Genomic DNA, 17,579 nt, shown 5'->3' with positions numbered 1-17,579 from the left:
ATGTATGTACATTTTATTAATATACCAAAAAGAACGAGTTTTTGTAACTCAATAGTGCCTTAACCAAATGTACCTAACCATCGTTAGATTTTTTTAGAGCAGAAATTAAGCTTAAATGCAAAATTCAAAAGAGTGAATTAGCATGTGTCCACTTAAGTTTTGGAGAAAGTATATTTTAGTAAAGAATTTTTTTATTTCTTAGTTTTACTAAGAAACTTTTAATAAGTTTCAATTAAAAATTATAGCCTTTACCCATTTCTGAAATTTTGAATATGAGCGAACAGATTTCAAAATCGATAATATTTTTGTTACTCATCATAGATATTATTTCTTAAAATATCAACCGCTTTATAACCAATGCTACTGCTTTTTTTATATATTTTTTGCTGTAAAAGGTACATAAAAGTGAAAACTACTCTAAAACCTTGCCTACATTTGGGCGCATTGAGTAAAACATGCAATGAATGGAAGCTAATTTAATCATAGATGAAAATCAGTAACTTTTAAGCTATATATTCAGTTATTTTCTTCAAAAATTAATTATGAATTGTTTTCTATAAAAAAATATTATTTCTCTTTTATGGAACAGCGTTATCATCAATGAAATAAAACTAAAGTATCGTCATCAAAATGTGGGCAATTACTCAGGTGATGGTTCTCGACCTATAGCTAATTGGCCGATGAGCATAATTAATATCGGTAGTAGTTTGAGTAGCAACTATAGCAAATGTTGAAATACAGATATAATTAAATATTATGACTACTTATGATAGCTGTATGTACAATGTGTTTTATTAATGTAATGAATATGTTTAATTTTGTTTAATGCAGCGCATATGCAGCAAAATGCTTAATAGTACTTTGAATTAATGTTTTTCTAGGAAAAAAGTAATAATCGCTAATTTTGTAAGATGAAATGTGACGGGAAACAGGCACTTTGCATAGATCGACAACAAGCGCATTAAATTGAGACTTTCCTAATCAGAAAAAACGAAATTAATTTCAACTACGCCGCATATGTCTATGTATGATATTTTTGGCTGCTTCGCACTGTTTCAAAAACTGTTTCCAAAATTTATATAATTCCTTTGAATTTCACATGAAGAACTTCCACTTCTACTATTTTCTACTAAAAAACAAATATCCTCAAACAATTCCCCTCAAATTAATAACATAATTTACATTACATGAGCAAATATCTGCTGCCAGAATAAGCCAATCTAAGTTAGCTGGTCATTACGGCAAATGGATGGCTTCTTTAGGCGGAGCGTGAACTAATTATTTATTCGACATATGTAAATGCCGAACACACACATTAGAGACACATACGAGTACTAACACACGCCCACATTTCCACACATACACATCGTTACGTACGTTACATATGCAAATCGGCCTGACAGCTATTGTAATAGATGAACTTAAAGAGATTAGCTTCTAATAGAATTTATGACATTCTCCGGAATCTCGATAAAAGTGAATTGGCTTATCGGAAACGTTTACAATTTCCATGGAATTTATAATTTTACTAATAGGATTAATTTGCCACAAATACGCATGCGTCGGTGCGCGTGTGTGCATATAATTTATAATATTTTAAAAGGATTTGATAAGTCAAATATGTCGGTTAGTTGCAAGGAGGATGGCATCTATTTGCTATTTGCATATCAAATGCATATATTTTGGCCAAACTTTCGAAGGCCGCAACTTAAATAAATTGAATATAATTCCTCGCCTAACAGCTCAGTGCTCGTCATAATTAAATAAGTAAATAAGAGTATAACATTAATTTATTGATAATAAGCTCGGCAGCAGGTTTTTTTTTTATCTGCGGTATAGAAGTTATGTAAGCTATTTGCTTTATTTGGTAAATCTTAGAAACTTGCAGTATGGCTGCCTTATATAAAGTAGGTCAACTCGCATATATACAAAATTTATAGAGAATTCGTAAAGAATGTGCTAAAACACCAAAGTTGGGTTGTAGCATAGCTATTTGGGTACTATTTCGAAAGGTAACCTGCAAACTTAACAAAAGTAACATAACAGAAGGAAACAGGGACTGATCTCAGTGTTCAAACTCAAAACTGTATAAATACTTACCTCATAAATTCCTGTACAGGATTAGTATTACCATACAACTTTACATAATTTATTGAAACAAATATCAATATTTTTGAGAAGTCAATGTCAAAAAAACTATTAAGAAATGTGCTAAAAAAGTCCGTTTAAATGGATGGTTCGAAAATGGAGAACGAAAATGGAGTTGGTGCGGGGATATGCTGTCCAAAAAACAAGATAGATAACAACAATAAACAATCCAGTGTATATTATTGGGAAAGGTGAGGAGCTAGCCTCTAATGCATCGGCAAGCACCCGTAGAGTCAGCATCTTCACTTCTACCGGATTCCAGGTCACAAAAGCATAGGTGGCAATAAAATAGTGAACGAGATTGCCACGAGTGGTGTACGGCTGTGATTCAATAACGCAGATAAGCCAAGCATTGTGCTAACGATCTACTACGTAGACAAGAGGATTGCAAGGCATATGGAAATACGATGAAAGAATCCATCGGGATTAAAAACTGCATTAGTCACTCATTTAGATATTGGAATAATCACTTGTATCAATCAGGAGGCGGCACATGCTTGCAGAATGGGGTTGACAGTTAAAGATGACTGCAGAAAAGGTCAAGAGCAAAACCAAAGAAAACAAAGGAGCATTTCTTGTGCACTTGTTCTACACTAGCAAAGCCACGTTTAACACTTTTGGGGGTCTAGCGGTATGAGACACTGGTAGTGGCATCGATAAATATTGAAATTCGCATACTACTTCTCATAAACTATGTAACGGCACTTCTTCTGGCATCGGTTAGAACCAAAATTGACATAGCTCACAAGCCGACCAGGGTAAAACCGTTTGTTTCTAGTCCGCAAAGTAAATAATTGGAAATAGTTGTACGAAAAAATTTCTGTAGTGATTTTTATTGCTTGGTACTGCGGATACTTCAAATGAAACAATAGAATTCATGCATGTTGTCATCGTCGGCATACTGATGATATTACCTTCCCAAAAATACCTTAGCTCATTCCTTGTTTCCACAGCAATGTATTATAAATCAATGCGCCTTAATGTAGGCGTTTAAAAACATTTTAGTGTATAGATATTTTGCTTTTGGACCGTGTAAAAAGCTGTATTGAGGCAGAAGGAAACTATTTTGAATAAAATAAATTAATTTTGCCGAAAAAACATTTTTCCTGATTTTTTTTTTAACTTTCTGTTTACTTTAGAACACACCTTGTAAATTGTATGACAAGCGCTTTATTGATAACTAAACTGTGCACTTATATGTTCATCGCGATACGTTCCGACAGCTGGAATCGCTTTAAGTGATTGTAAACTGTTTAAATTATTTAAAAAATAAACAAAAAGGAATAAATTAAATAGAACAATTCATCTTTAGAAAGAAAAGCTCTTTGAATATTAAAATTTATATTTCTTTGTACATTTCTCTAATAGTTAGTTTTCTTTACACTAAAATAAGTACTCTTCCTAATAAAAATTGTTTTTTATTTAATTATAATCTCAATTTTCTGCCTTTGTGATATCTTTGACTACATTATTGCCTGCTCACAATTTAAAAATTTAATATTGTACTAGTTTCGTATGAAAATCTCTATCGAGGCACAATAACCACAATAACATGGCTTACTTACCCATGTATGTACATATATGTTTATACAAATTTCGATCAGTTCACCAGCTCATAACACACACACAACATCGAATGGTGTGGCATAATCACAGATGCTAGCACCAGCAACAAGTGATTTAATCATGCAGCAGGGTTTACTGCTTATTCGACAGCCTGCTACGTTGTAAACAAGTGTCACTCATACGTCGTGGCGCACCGGAGCTTCAATACACTTGCCAGTTGGGGCGGCTGAAGTGAATACCAACACATATATAACGGCTACTAATACATATGCAATTGAATGTACATAAATATACACTCTGCAAGTGTCTGCGTGTATGTGTGTGTCTGCTGCCATAAGCCATTTATGTTATTTTTCTCGAAATCCATACACGAATTAATTACGTACGAGCCTTATTATTTGTGAAATGTGCCATCAAACCTCATAAATAATCTGACTGTGGCTTGTAGATTTGCGCATAATCTATAAAATATGTACTCCATTTTGCCAACGAGACGGCAGCAGCAGCAGACAGGAAGCGTGTATGAGTATTTGCCTGTGTATTTCTGTGTTTGTAAGAGTATTATTTAAGTGCTTGAGTGTGTGTGTGTGTGTGTGTTTGTGGTTTGAAGATGAATTGTTCCACTGCAATGTTGGAGTAAATCACAAAATTAATATATTCATGGTTGCAATATCTGATGGACCATAATTAGATGACATGGCAACAATGCTTGTGTTGCATAACGGCAGCGCGTGAATTGCTTTGAGGTGATAACGCTTGGCAATGGCTGCTTTGCTGCTTTTTGCTGCCGCCTACATATTTTATGTTAATATATGCGCAAACTCATTGTGTGCATGTATGTGTGCGTGCGTCTATGCATGCGTTTCTATGGTGACAATGGCGTTGATAAACATGTTGCTCCTGGCATTAACAACGATTCGACTTGTCATGTTAGGTGTGAAGTGCTTGGTTATACATTTGTATGTATGTTTGTATGTGAAAATGTATTTGCTTGTATTTTCTAGTTAAGCTTGGTATAATTGTGCTTGTCATGTGCGTATATGTATACGCGGGAGAGTTATTTATTTGGTTCTAGTGCTAATTCCTTTGAGACGATGCAAGCATAGTTATTTACTCATTAGTATCTATACATACATACATACATACATACATACATACATACATACATACATACATACATATTTCGCATTAAGCATTCAAATGCAATATTTGTTCTGTATATAAAGTAAAAATTTACAGCATTCATTAATAATTCAGTCGCTTTTTCGGCTGTCACTTAAATACTGAAGCAGCTACGCTATCCTTCTTTATATGAGTAATCATAAGCTAATATAGTTTATAAATATTTATGAAGTTCTCATTAGACATGTTTCAGTATTTTGTTATATTTTATACATTTTCTTACCACTTCAGCTTACATAGATAAGCGCAGATGTCAGCGGTTTTTGGTTTTGGTATTGCGTAATTCTAACGTCGTTTTATTTTTAAATTAATATTTTGTAAATAAACTTGCTTTACCCATAACTTGTTTGCATGAATGTGATGTATACGAGTTTAAGGTAATTTTACAGTTTGGGAAAGAAAAATATAATAACCAAATGTTTAAAACTCAGATAACTTCGGTTGCATCCAAGCTATAATACACTTAGGTACGTTTCTTTTGACACGATAAAACGGTATGAAAAGACTGAATTGTAATCAATCAGTTTGTATGACAGTTATATGCCTCCTTACTATCAATAATCTGTGCCAAGTTTGGTCAAAATATATTGTTAAATTAAAAAGTTTTCCATATAGCGAAATATTTTTGATCGATAAGTTTGAACAATTCCCTTGCACAATATTACCTTAGGCAATAATCTATGCGAAATTTCGTGAAGATATCTCATCAAATAAAAGTGCTCTTCATACAAACACTTGAATCCGATTATTCAGTTTGTATGACATCTATAGCTATATATCAAAACGATTTCTTACAGTATGTAGATGGACAGACGGATATGGTTAAATGACTTTTCTCAACAGCTTGATCATTTTGAATGTGCTTTAAAAGACTCCGAAGTTTCCTTCCTGTCTTATTCAGGGCATACAAAATTTACTCAATTTTAAGTTAATAAGTAATAAATGCAAGATACTTTTGAAATTTCTCTCGTCAGAAAGTGATAAAATATAAAATTTGTGAAATTTTTCTCAATGCGGTGGTTCTTTGGGTTGACAAGCCGATTTCGAGAGTCACTGCAGCGAGAAAAATTACAAATATTTACGTTCAACTATTTAACTTACACAAACATATATATATTTATTATAATACTCGTTGAATAAATTCATAAATATTCCAAATGAAATTAGACACAAGTACAAGAACAATGCAGTAACCGAAATCGAAGTGAATATTTGAAGTGAAATTATAATTAATTCCAAAGCAGATCACTGCAATTGCATCATTGTGCAGGCCAGTGCGTATACGCAATTATTTTTGCGACTCTTGAAACAGTCGCAATTAAAATCGAACAAATTGTCACCCAAAATGAAAAATAACGTAACAGCACTTTTCATAAGTTTATGTTATTTGTTTGTTGATGGTAGGTTGTTTTGCATTTTGAATGACTAAGTATGGCTGTTAGGAATATGTTCTTGTCCACATTTCCTGAGGTCTATAACTTATGTAAGCAAATTTATTTTTAGTAACAGCGTATTAGAAGCACACGTTCAATCACTATACATATATTATAATATTATCGTTATATTATTAATTTGTTGCATCTTTTGTTTTGCTTCCCATTTGCAGTGTTGGCGTCTAGCAATTTGATGAACAAGCACGAGCCGATGTTCATTTCACGTTCGGAGACATTCAAATTCGTTGCTGGCGACACAATAAGATTGCCATGCGAAGTTGCCAATACAGGTGAGTTTTAGCAATATGTTGTTGAATTTTAACAAAGAAATGAAAATTAGTTTTAAGTATTTTCTTCGTAATATGAGAGAATTTAGTAAGAAATAAGCACTCGTTATATAAACGTAAGATGCAAATATCCATTTAATCAGGATTATGTTTTTCCTTACCTTTAAGTATATGTTTTTTCGATAGGGCACCACAAAAGTAAAACGACACTGATAGTAAAGAAGCCCATATTTTTTCGGACCCTTTTGATATTTCTCTTCAGGACATTTCATCATGGAAAGGTTACAATCCAGCAACGAGTCGAAATTATTAAAATTTTTTACATCATAGAATATCTGAGATAGACTCCTTCACTTGCCCCTCGTTTCAAGTATTAATGTAGACCGAAAAGTTAGAATTGCTTCCATAAATGACTGGCAGTATTGCAATATGAAATTGACACCAAGAGACTCACTTTTATTATAAAATCTATTATTATGAGATAAAAGTCGGTTTTTTATCAACCATTCTTATATTCTATTCTTTGCTTTGTAATTGCTGCTTTTAATATCTTTTATTAAACAAACCTGCTTAGTGTAGTTGGAATGACAGTCAAACTAATTTTGAATTTTCAGAAGTTTTCAAAACCGTTTACAAGTTCCCTTAACTCTGATTTATTCAGCTTACAACACATTTACATATGAGTCACTGCGAAATACGTCTGCCTGCATTTCTTTTCTAGCAAATGCTTAGCTTCGTGAAACTCTTCTATAGGTCTTCGAGTGGTACCGAACTTGTCATGTTCATCTTGAAATTCGCCTTGCAGTGATCCACAAATTCTATTGAATACATGTTCATGATTTGATTCCATTTTTAGCCCGGACGAATCATTTATGTAACTGTATACACCACAGATAGCACTCATATGTCAAAATGTTTTGAGTATGTAACGAGTTTTTCCACCACACACACAAGGCACAGTACAAAATGTTCCCCTGCCAGTGTGACAAATAATGATGAAATAATGCCAGTGATCGAAATAAGTCACTTACACGTTGTTCTCAAACCTTGGGCATCTCTGTGACGACGTTATGGCGAATTATGGCAAAAAGATCTTAGCGTATTTCCTTACAAGATCAAATTGAGGCAAGAACTGAAGCCGTTTGACCACCAAAACCGTTATATTTTCGTGAATTGGGCTGAGCAACAACTTGAAAGTGATCCGGATTTTCATCGAAAAATCATGTTCCGCGATGAGGCTCACTTCTAGGTGAATGGCTTCATCAACAAGCAAAATATGTGTTATTGGCCAGACAGCAATCAACACGTACTCCATGAGTCACAATTACGGTCTGATGCGGTTTATGTGCATCCGAATATTTTTGGCCCCAGGTTGAATGATATGGACTTGAAGAATATGTGGTTCCGTCAGGACTTAGCCACAAGCCACACAGCCAACGTCACAATCGATTTATCGAAAACCAAGTATGGAGAATGTGTTATCTCACGAAATGACCCAGTAGAATGGCGTCGGTCGTGCGATTTGACGTTGTTAGAGAATTCCCTGTGGGCAAGAGCGTGACAACGGCCGATTTATGCTTGAAAACTGTCAAAAATTGGGTTGTTGTTGGGTTATGGAATTCCGCAAGCATGCCGGCAGTGGCCAAGAACAAATCGAGTTCCATACATAATAACATAGTGTATTCTGAAAGTATGAAATATGTGAATTTAGGAAGTCCAAAGTACTCTTTTATCATTATACTCCTCAATTTACAGCTAATGTTCTACTAAATTTCAAAGTAAAAGAAAATTTCAGATAATGCAAAAGCACACGCATTTCCCGCCATACATACATACATGTACCTTAAAYCTCAAATCCATCTCACTAAGCATACGTGACAAACGTGAAGTTCAAAATCACAAATTACGTCTATGGAGTAAATATGAGGAATACAGTAAATTAGATAACCAGAGAAAATTGCTTACAAAAGTTTGTAGCCGTGTGATTGTATGTGTGCACACACACCCAAATAGCTTGGTCAGATGCTGGAGTATGGCAACGCTGATTTACTATGAATATGAGCTTCATTAGCTTAAGCAAGGGCGCTTTTATTTTAACAGTGTATTATGTCTATGTGTGTGTGCGTTCTCGTTGCTTGCATTGCAGCATAAGCTGAGAACCTAACGTACAGCACATGATTGATGTGAGCGGGCAGGCAAGACAGTGCATGCTTCAACGGCTTTTCGCTTATTTATATTGTTACTGGGTTTACTATACACTTACATAAGTGCGTGCGTGTRTGTGTGTGCTATGTATAAAAATACCGTAAAATTGCTTGTTAAAAGATAATGCCCGTTTCCACTTTATATTAACAGTGTGGTGGTAAGCACTTTTATTTCATCTCCGTTAACTGCAAGTCAAAGCCAAATTTACGAAAGTGGAGTGAAAAGGCAATTTGGCATATTTAACGCCACTTATTACGAGAGTATATCACATTTTGGTTTATGAAAGCGTTTTTAACTTCTTTCGTTTTTTTTTTATTATCGCTGCTTATTTTTGTGTTGAGTACAGGGACGTCGTTTCTGGCCTGCTTATTAGCCGCACACACACATTTATAAACATAAAATAGAAAAATAACACACCACAGGTGAATTAAGAACCCACACTGTGCCATAAAGACACGATTACCTAGAAACACATAGACTCTGTCGCTGACGCGGCAATCGGTGCCACTTTTCCAACATTTCGCATAGACACACACCGTTCAGACGCGCCATTAAACGTCAGAAAATAATTGAAAGTGTTTTTAAAGCACCTCTCAAAAAAAAAAAAAAAAGATTCAGGCCCCGAAACTGAGTTATCAAAAGACAACAATAGCAAAAAAAAATACTCATAAATACTGCAAATACGTTTTTGTAGTATAAAGTGTCGGGAAATGAGCTTTTACATTCGATGGCCGCTGTTAGTCGCTGATGATGCGCTTGCATTTGCTTGTGATTGACAGTTGGCGGTTCGCTGAATGACGTATGGACGGCAATGACCTATTTAAATTTATGTGCATCTCTATTTTATTACTTGGTCTATAAAATGGTAACGCAATCACTGTAACTTGAATTATGGGCCACATATGTATGTGGGTGTGCGAAATGACAGGAGGTGAGAAGAGGTGGATGAAAGTGACTGATGATCTGCTGACTCGTAGAAATTTAAATTATACATTTTAATAGCTAAGTGCACAATTTTTCTTTCAAAATATTTTTTTTTATAAACATTGCATGAAGATAAATTATTTAGATATATGGTCGTTAGGTCGCTACCTAACACACTGGTGGCTGATGTGGGGATATATAGACTTTTTACTACTAAAATTGGATTTCCAAGGACCAAATATGATAATAACCCGAGTCAGGGTCAGAAACTGAACTATTTTCCATTAAAGCCTCAACTTTTGTCACATTACAAACTGACATTTGCGCTCCTTTTGGGTTTAAAATCATTTAGCAGCAATAGAAGACGAGACAGGAATTCTCAGATTCCAACAATATATATGGGTCAGCGATCTAAGGCAGAGCCTCTCAACCATTTCGGAAAGGAAAATCTTTCATCAAGATTCTTCTATTCTAGTTGTTGTTATATGCTAGGGTAATTCAATCATCATAATTTCTTCACTGTTTGTACCGTTGTCTCAAGAAATAATTCGTGAAGATATCTCTTCAAATAAAAAAAGTTTCTAAACTAAGATTTGTTTCCCATCGTTCAGCTTGTAAGATAGCAATATTCTATAGTGGTCCAATATCGGCGGTTCCGACATATTAGTGGCTCCTTGAGAAGAAAAGGATGAGTGCAAATATACAGACAGATAGATGTACAGACGGACATGGCTCAATCTACTTGGCTCGTCAAGCTGATCATTAATGAGATCATTAGACTTATAAGCAAAAACTTAGCAAACTTAATATAACCAGCTGAAGTTATAATTATTTTATAAATCATCAAATACTTGTAATACTTGTAAGGAAAACTGTCCAATTTTTGAAGAATATTATAAAGCCTATGTTAAATAGGTGCGGTATAGCTGCGCTTAAAGTATTTTGTTGCATTTAAATTGCTTAAAGTCTTGAATTTTGTGGGCACAGCCACAGCAAACGGCATTTAAACGTCAAATGTTAATAATTTTATTTACAGTTGCAATATAGAACCATAAATTGCCTTGGTACATTCTTCCGCATGTTTTGATATATTGTTGTTGGCAAAATATAACTCAAAAATTTTGCTGTAATTTATTTGTAAACACACATATGCCGCTTAAGCGTGCGTCTTCGAAGTTTATAAGTTAATCACAGAGTGCAAATCCATTAAGGACAACGTCCGCCTACCACTTTCCACGCCCCTGCCACCGCTGGCATTTTGCTAAATCATTTAGCCTCAAGTCATATATCTTTCGTGGCATTGGCAGCAATATTGGCCTGCTCAAAATGTAATAAATTCTCGCACTCGGACAAATAGCATGTCCATGCACACACACATACACATACAGCCATAGAAAGGCGCTCACAAACACAAACAAGCGCACAAAGAAACATGCAAATAAATTTATATAAACATGCTGGTGCATAAGCGTGAGCTTAAGTATGTATGTGTTTATATGTATGTGTATACGTGCGCGTGTTTGTGTGCGTATGAGAAGCAGCATGTGATGTGAGGAAATGCATAAAGTAGATACATTAGAGTTGACTTTTGCAACTGCTGGGCATTAAACCGAAAACGAAAGCAAACGAAAAGCACAACAACAACAACAATAACAGCACCAGCATTGGCTACAAAACATGATAATTCCACACAAAAATCTTACGGGTCAGTTAAGAACTTGAAAGGAAACCGCAACATGGCTAAGAATACAGGACGTACCCGAGACCGTTTTATGTACATTGTCTAGTCTTCCAGAAAAACTTAACTCATTTCAGTTGACTGCTCTCTGGCATTACTATTACTCCTTGCCTTTCAAGCTTTTGTTTTAGCTGTTTGCATTGCTGCGTGTTTGTTCCTATATATATGTGTGTGTGTTTGAGACCAAAGGACAACTTGAGGCCGCTGCAACCCGTTGTGGTCACTGATAGCGCTTGGGCACTTTACTCCGCTCAAAGTCTGCCACACCAGCGCTCCGCCCACTTCTGCCGACAACTGCTCGCCCAACACTTCCCTAGCATTCCTACAAAAACAATTTAAGCGTCAGTGGTAAAAACGACCAAGTAATGCTCGGTATTAGGTGTGTCGTCGTAAGTGGTCCGGCCGGTTGTGTGTTGGGTTTATGGTTTAGTTGTGTGCAAGTTGCTGGTCAGCCGGGCCGTTGTTGTTTCAAACTGCTTTAAATAGAGGCGCATGCATGTGTATGTGTGAGTATGTGCGGTGGCTCGTTGTCTGCTCAATTTTTGGTTGCAACGGCTTAGCTTTAAGTACAAAAGTACCCACTTGCTCATTGTTATGAAGAGTGGCTGGCTGGCGTATGTGCAGGTATCGACAAAAGTAGATGTATATTTATTAAAGCTTTTAACAGCACACTATTATACTAGATATTTGAATTTTAAGAGTTTTGTGCACATATTCTTGAAAAAGAATATATCTATTGTGAAAGAAAATAATAATTTCTAAAAACGGTTTTGTATTAATAAAGGTTATTTAATCTTTATGGTCAATATAGAGATCAATGTAAGAGATGGGTGGATAAAAGCAGATTTCTCATTTAAGTTTAACGCTATGAACGCTATGCAAATATCCCCCCGAGGGTTCAAATAATATATTTCGCCTTATAGAATCTTGATAACTGACCTAAGCTAAAGCAAAAAATTTCTAGACCGAAAGTTGTTCTCGTGTTTTTGAAAAATTCCAAACCTCTGCTAATTCTTGAACACAAGCTCTCAATCTTCCAAAAACTTTAAGCAAACTTGGAGCATAAAGCGGATACTCCAAACCTTTTTATTAAAAAATAAATTTTAATCAGTAAAGCACCATTTTTCTAAAAATTCATTCATTAGCTACATGTTCTGGCAAATTTTATAATTCTACAAACTGCGACAGGCAGCCTAAACACCTGCCAAGTGACTGCAAAAAGTCTTCGTATGCAGAATAAAGTCCCTTAGATCCATGTTACCACTTAGAGATCACATCGCCTCACTAACACCTATCAGTATATTGGAGTTTATCAATATGCTGCGGCTAGATGCGTCGTGGGGACTAAGGTGAGGATATAATAGACATTAGGTCGCGGTGCAATCCTCATCTATTATCTTATCTTATATTAGTAAATTTTATAAACTTATTTTCTAACAAAAATAGTCATTCGGTGAGCAGTCAGAACTATAAGGTAGATGATTTCTCAGACCGATGCTTTGAGTATTCAAATATGACGAGTGCTTCGTCTTCCGCGGTTGATTTTTCAGACTTCTAGAATGACAAGGAAATGGTTGCGAACAGATCAGAAGTTACTGTGCTGATAAATGGTGTGGAATCCAATGTAAAAAATTATCTACATTATCTATAATCAAGAGAAATCTATAAAGTTTCGATCGCATGCTGGTCCAACTAATGCCTATAGTCTCACAAGAGGTAACATGACGATTTTGCAGTAACAGTTTGTTCACAGTCAATAGATTTCGGAAAGCAACTGATTTTGGCCGTGAATTTTTCTTTGAGTGATCATCCATTGAATTCCGCGTGCCATCGATAAACACTGGTCCATAAAGGTGCTTCATAGCCGAAAATATGAACATGAAATGAATATTTTAAGTTACTGTACAGAAATAGCGCTTGCATGTCAAAATGTTTTGAGTGTGCATAACATCAAAAATGCCAAACTATTCGATAAAGTTTTGAGTTGCCATATGGCAACACTTGAATTGCCACATCTTGAAAAATAAAAACAACGTATAATATTGTTGTAAAAAAGAAGTTTATTCTATTAAAATTTCAAAGAGTTTGTCTTATTTACATCAGCTGCTTTTTCTTTTTGTGCAGAGTATACGTAGAACTAAGTAAAATTTTTTGTGTTGAAGACTTGCCTCGTTCGGGACAACCTCTTCAAGTGACCAAAATATTAAAAAAGTGAAGAAGATGGATATAAGAGATTGCAAGGGAGTTCGACATCTCCTGCGAGTCTGTTCGAAGAATTTTGGTGGATATTTTGAGTATGAACTGCGTTCTTGCTCGACTTATCCCGATAAAGCGGATTGTTTTTTCTTTAAACAGTATAAAATTGTGAGCGAATTTAAGGCCAAAAACGCAATGAATAGCATCGATCCATCACCGTATTCACCATATTTGTCGTCGTGTGATTTTTATTTTTTATTTTTTATTTTATTTTATTTTATTTTTTTTTTGAACTGAAATTATCTCTCCGTGGAACCCATTTTTGAGTCTATCGAAGGGATACAACAAGATTCTCTGAAGGAGCAGAAGATTATGCCAAAAAGTGCTTATATAGTGTTTCGAAGACTAAACACACCGTAGGCATAAATGTTTACATCTGGTGGGAATTACTGTGAGGGCAACAAAATAAATATTGATGAATAATTAAATATTTTACGTTTTATTTACAGTTTCCGGGTACTTTTTGTCATAATATATATCAACTTCCTTTGAACGGCTGTATGTTTTGGCCATTTGGCTTCTTCTTCTGCATATACATATTCTGATGACTTGCAGTCTTTTAGGTTTGTTCTCACGAACATGCGTAACCTGAGAATGTTCGACAGAGGACTAAAGACTTATTCCAGTGATAGTTGGTAAATTATTGTAGACTAAAATTAAAAGCATTATCTGAACAAATTATATTTCTTAAAAAAATGACTAAACCAACTCCACAGCACTTGTAACAATTATAATTATTATATACTCCATTCTATGTACAACAGGTCGTATGAGTAACCTTTAATGAATGGATTTCTTTCAATTTCGAGTAATAATTTGAGGTTGAATGGTGTTGAAAATAAAAAAATATATATTTTTTAAATTTAATATGAAATTACAAAAATACAACATACATATACACACGTTAGAGATCGTGTGTGCGTGTGTGTGAGCGCGCAGAAACGCGGCAAATGAGTTTGTATTCGGACAGCTAAGCCGGAAATTGAGGCGATTTGTGTGGCTCTATAGTTTTCATTTATTCTCACCGCAACCTACAACTATTATTGCACGCTTTTGTCCTTATTGCAAAACCCACACACGCGCGATATACATATGTTGCACTTTGTTGCTGCCACTGCGAATGGCGCTGTTTGTACTGTGCCTGCTACACGTTGTTGCAACACCAATTTATTGCATGCACTTTGTTGTGCCAACATATTACGTGTACTAAATAGCTTCCGGTTACAAAATCAACAACAAAAATAACAACAAAAGACAACAAGAGCAGCAAAGCAATCATGTGAAGCCACAACGGTAGCTGCCTAACACTCGTAGAACCGACAAATTTGTGCTCGCAATATAAATAACGAAGTTTCACACACACACACACTCGCATGAAGTGTACACACACATATGCAGAGTGTGAGTGTAAGCTTTTGTGTGCTTTATGCATATCCGAAACACTTAAGTTACATAGCCAACATTTAAATGTCGAAAGCTGTTTCCGCACAAACTTCCCAGCGCCCGTTAGAATAGCAACAACACAACAATGCTGACAACTAGCGCTGCCACCACAAGACGAAGAAGCTGCAGCCGATGGTTGCCTAACATGCACTTTGTGCCTGCGCACTGATGAGTATGCTGTGGTCAAAGCCTGTCGCCCGTCCGACATTGCACTAAGTGCTGGGAAATGACAACAACAACAGCAACTAGCAATGCAGTTCCATCTGTCGCACGAAAGAGTGCAACCAGAAGCAGCTGTTAAGCGCTAAAGTTGAGCAACTGAGTTGCGGGGCAAGACGCCTTTTGAGCTCTGACGATGGTTGTTGCTTTTGTTGTTGTGGCGATCGAGTTTGCCTGCGATAACGGACAATATGTATTTACCATTGCACCTATAATTACTTGCAATGATACAATCGGCTGCAAACACAACAGCAGCTTTATTGTCTCCAACCAGTTGGGCGGCGGTCAAAGTCTGATCCGAACAACAACAACAATTTACAGTCAATCTACAACACCTAGACAGCTGCTAATAACAGCTGACAACAATAACAATAACTGACAACAACTTTCAACAACAACAACAAATATTGCAACAGCTCATGAAGCCTCATGCAAACCGCAAACATTGCGGTTCTACAACAACAACAACAGCGAATTCGCATATCTGGAGCAATGCGTAATTGAATGCCTCATTAAACGTTGCCTTCTGCGCAAGGATAAGAARTTAATTKTAATGGCTATCACAAAAGCACACACACAYACATACACAGTTCACTCGTACTCACGCTGACMCACTCACCACTTGCACACGTAACTCCTTAATTCCTCAAGCCCTAACGCATCGTATAGCCAATGCGTTTTGAGTGTGGCAGTGTGAGTGATTAATGCAAAAGCGTGTAGAATTACATTCTTTATAAATTTCAAACATGCTGATAAATCTCACACACATACATACATACTCGCATATGCATACGTAGTCTTATTAAATATGCATGTGTGCATTTGGTGTATTTTATTTCGTCATTATCATCACATGCATATTTAATTCTGATCAAAGCAGCGAAGCCGCAAATCAAATATGAAATAATTGCATATTTGCATAAAGTAATCTCTTTAATATGCGCCGAAACAAACGCTCACACACACACCCTATGTATTTCATTGACTTCTCTTATTCGTTGGAAACTTGTGTGTTCAACTTTGTGTGTTTGTAGGTGCGGAGAGTGGGCAACTTGGGAGACTTAATGAGAAATAATATTTATTTTATATATATTTATATTTAGAATAAATTTTTAGTACTATTTCTGATATGTATAACTCCAAAAATCCTATCTGAGACTTAAAGGTTTACAAATTGGTAGTTATGGCACTGCTATTAGTTAACAAAATATAACAGACATAACAAATAAAAATGATCTTGCCAGAGCTTATTTGCTTGCTACAATTATTACTAATACAGTTATACGTTATGCTAAGCTATCAAAATCAATTGTAATAGTGACAATATGCTCCAATGGCACCCATGAAATTAACCATAGACACCGAGGGTCACTTATTCACTAAATGGGGGTTTGAAATTTCAAAGTCAGGTTATGATTATTTCTGAATCTGCGATTGCATGCCTGGAAAATAATCAATAAACTAAGTTTTATTTCAATAGCTTCAATCGCGCGCAATTTATATACTTAAACTGAAATAATGGAATTTTTAATTATAGTCTATGGGAAGTAAATGTGTTAGGCCTCTATTGATTACACCCATTTGATAACATAACATAAAAATTTCTAAATAATGTCACGCCCGATATTTAGTTAAAAGCGAAATAATAGTTCCCAAGGCATAGGATTTCAACCAAACGTAGGCGGTTTCACGCCCCTTGTCCAATTTCGATACCTCTGAAGCATTTAATTATTACACTATCGCATTTTTGGTATGTTTCAGCATAATCCCTATTAGGTAGTGACCTTGACTATCAACTGATTAACACGTTTTCACTGCGTTAGAAGTAATTCCTTAGAGGTTTCAATGAAACAAATCAAATTTTAACCAAACGATGGATTTACCAAACTTAATGAAAGCAAAAGCCAGCAAACGCACCACATGCCAAAACCTTTGAACCAGCCCACCACTCTAATATTCCAACAACGACAAGATAATTTAAGCACCTGCTCTTTATAGAATGACAATCGATCAAATTATTGATGCGGTGTCGTTATGGAATTCTTAATGCATTCATTTCCATGCGCTGAATTATAATTAAATAGATTATTTGAATTTTTCCATTTTCTCACTCATTTGAGAACGCAAAGCACGTTACACGAAGCGTTGACGGTGTCCGATTGCCAAGTGTCGAGCACT

At 35.5% G+C, this 17,579-nt stretch overlaps 1 protein-coding gene across 2 annotated transcripts in view; it reads left to right on the top strand.

Annotated features, from left to right (window-relative positions):
- LOC108975285 (hemicentin-1) overlaps window positions 1-17,579 on the top strand; it is a 449,942-nt gene that overhangs the window by 353,436 nt on the left and 78,927 nt on the right. For both annotated transcript variants that reach the window (XM_018943659.1, XM_018943658.1), the window contains exon 4: window positions 6,503-6,619. In XM_018943659.1, coding sequence (XP_018799204.1) covers window positions 6,503-6,619 — 117 coding nt within the window. The remainder of the gene's footprint in view (window positions 1-6,502; window positions 6,620-17,579) is intronic.

This window comes from Bactrocera latifrons, unplaced genomic scaffold, assembly GCF_001853355.1.
Source record: "Bactrocera latifrons isolate USDA-ARS-PBARC rearing strain unplaced genomic scaffold, ASM185335v1 scaffold_63, whole genome shotgun sequence".
Taxonomy (NCBI): Eukaryota; Metazoa; Arthropoda; class Insecta; order Diptera; family Tephritidae; genus Bactrocera; species Bactrocera latifrons.
Note: the sequence above shows the minus strand (reverse complement) of the source record. Positions and strands in the feature narration are given on the sequence as shown.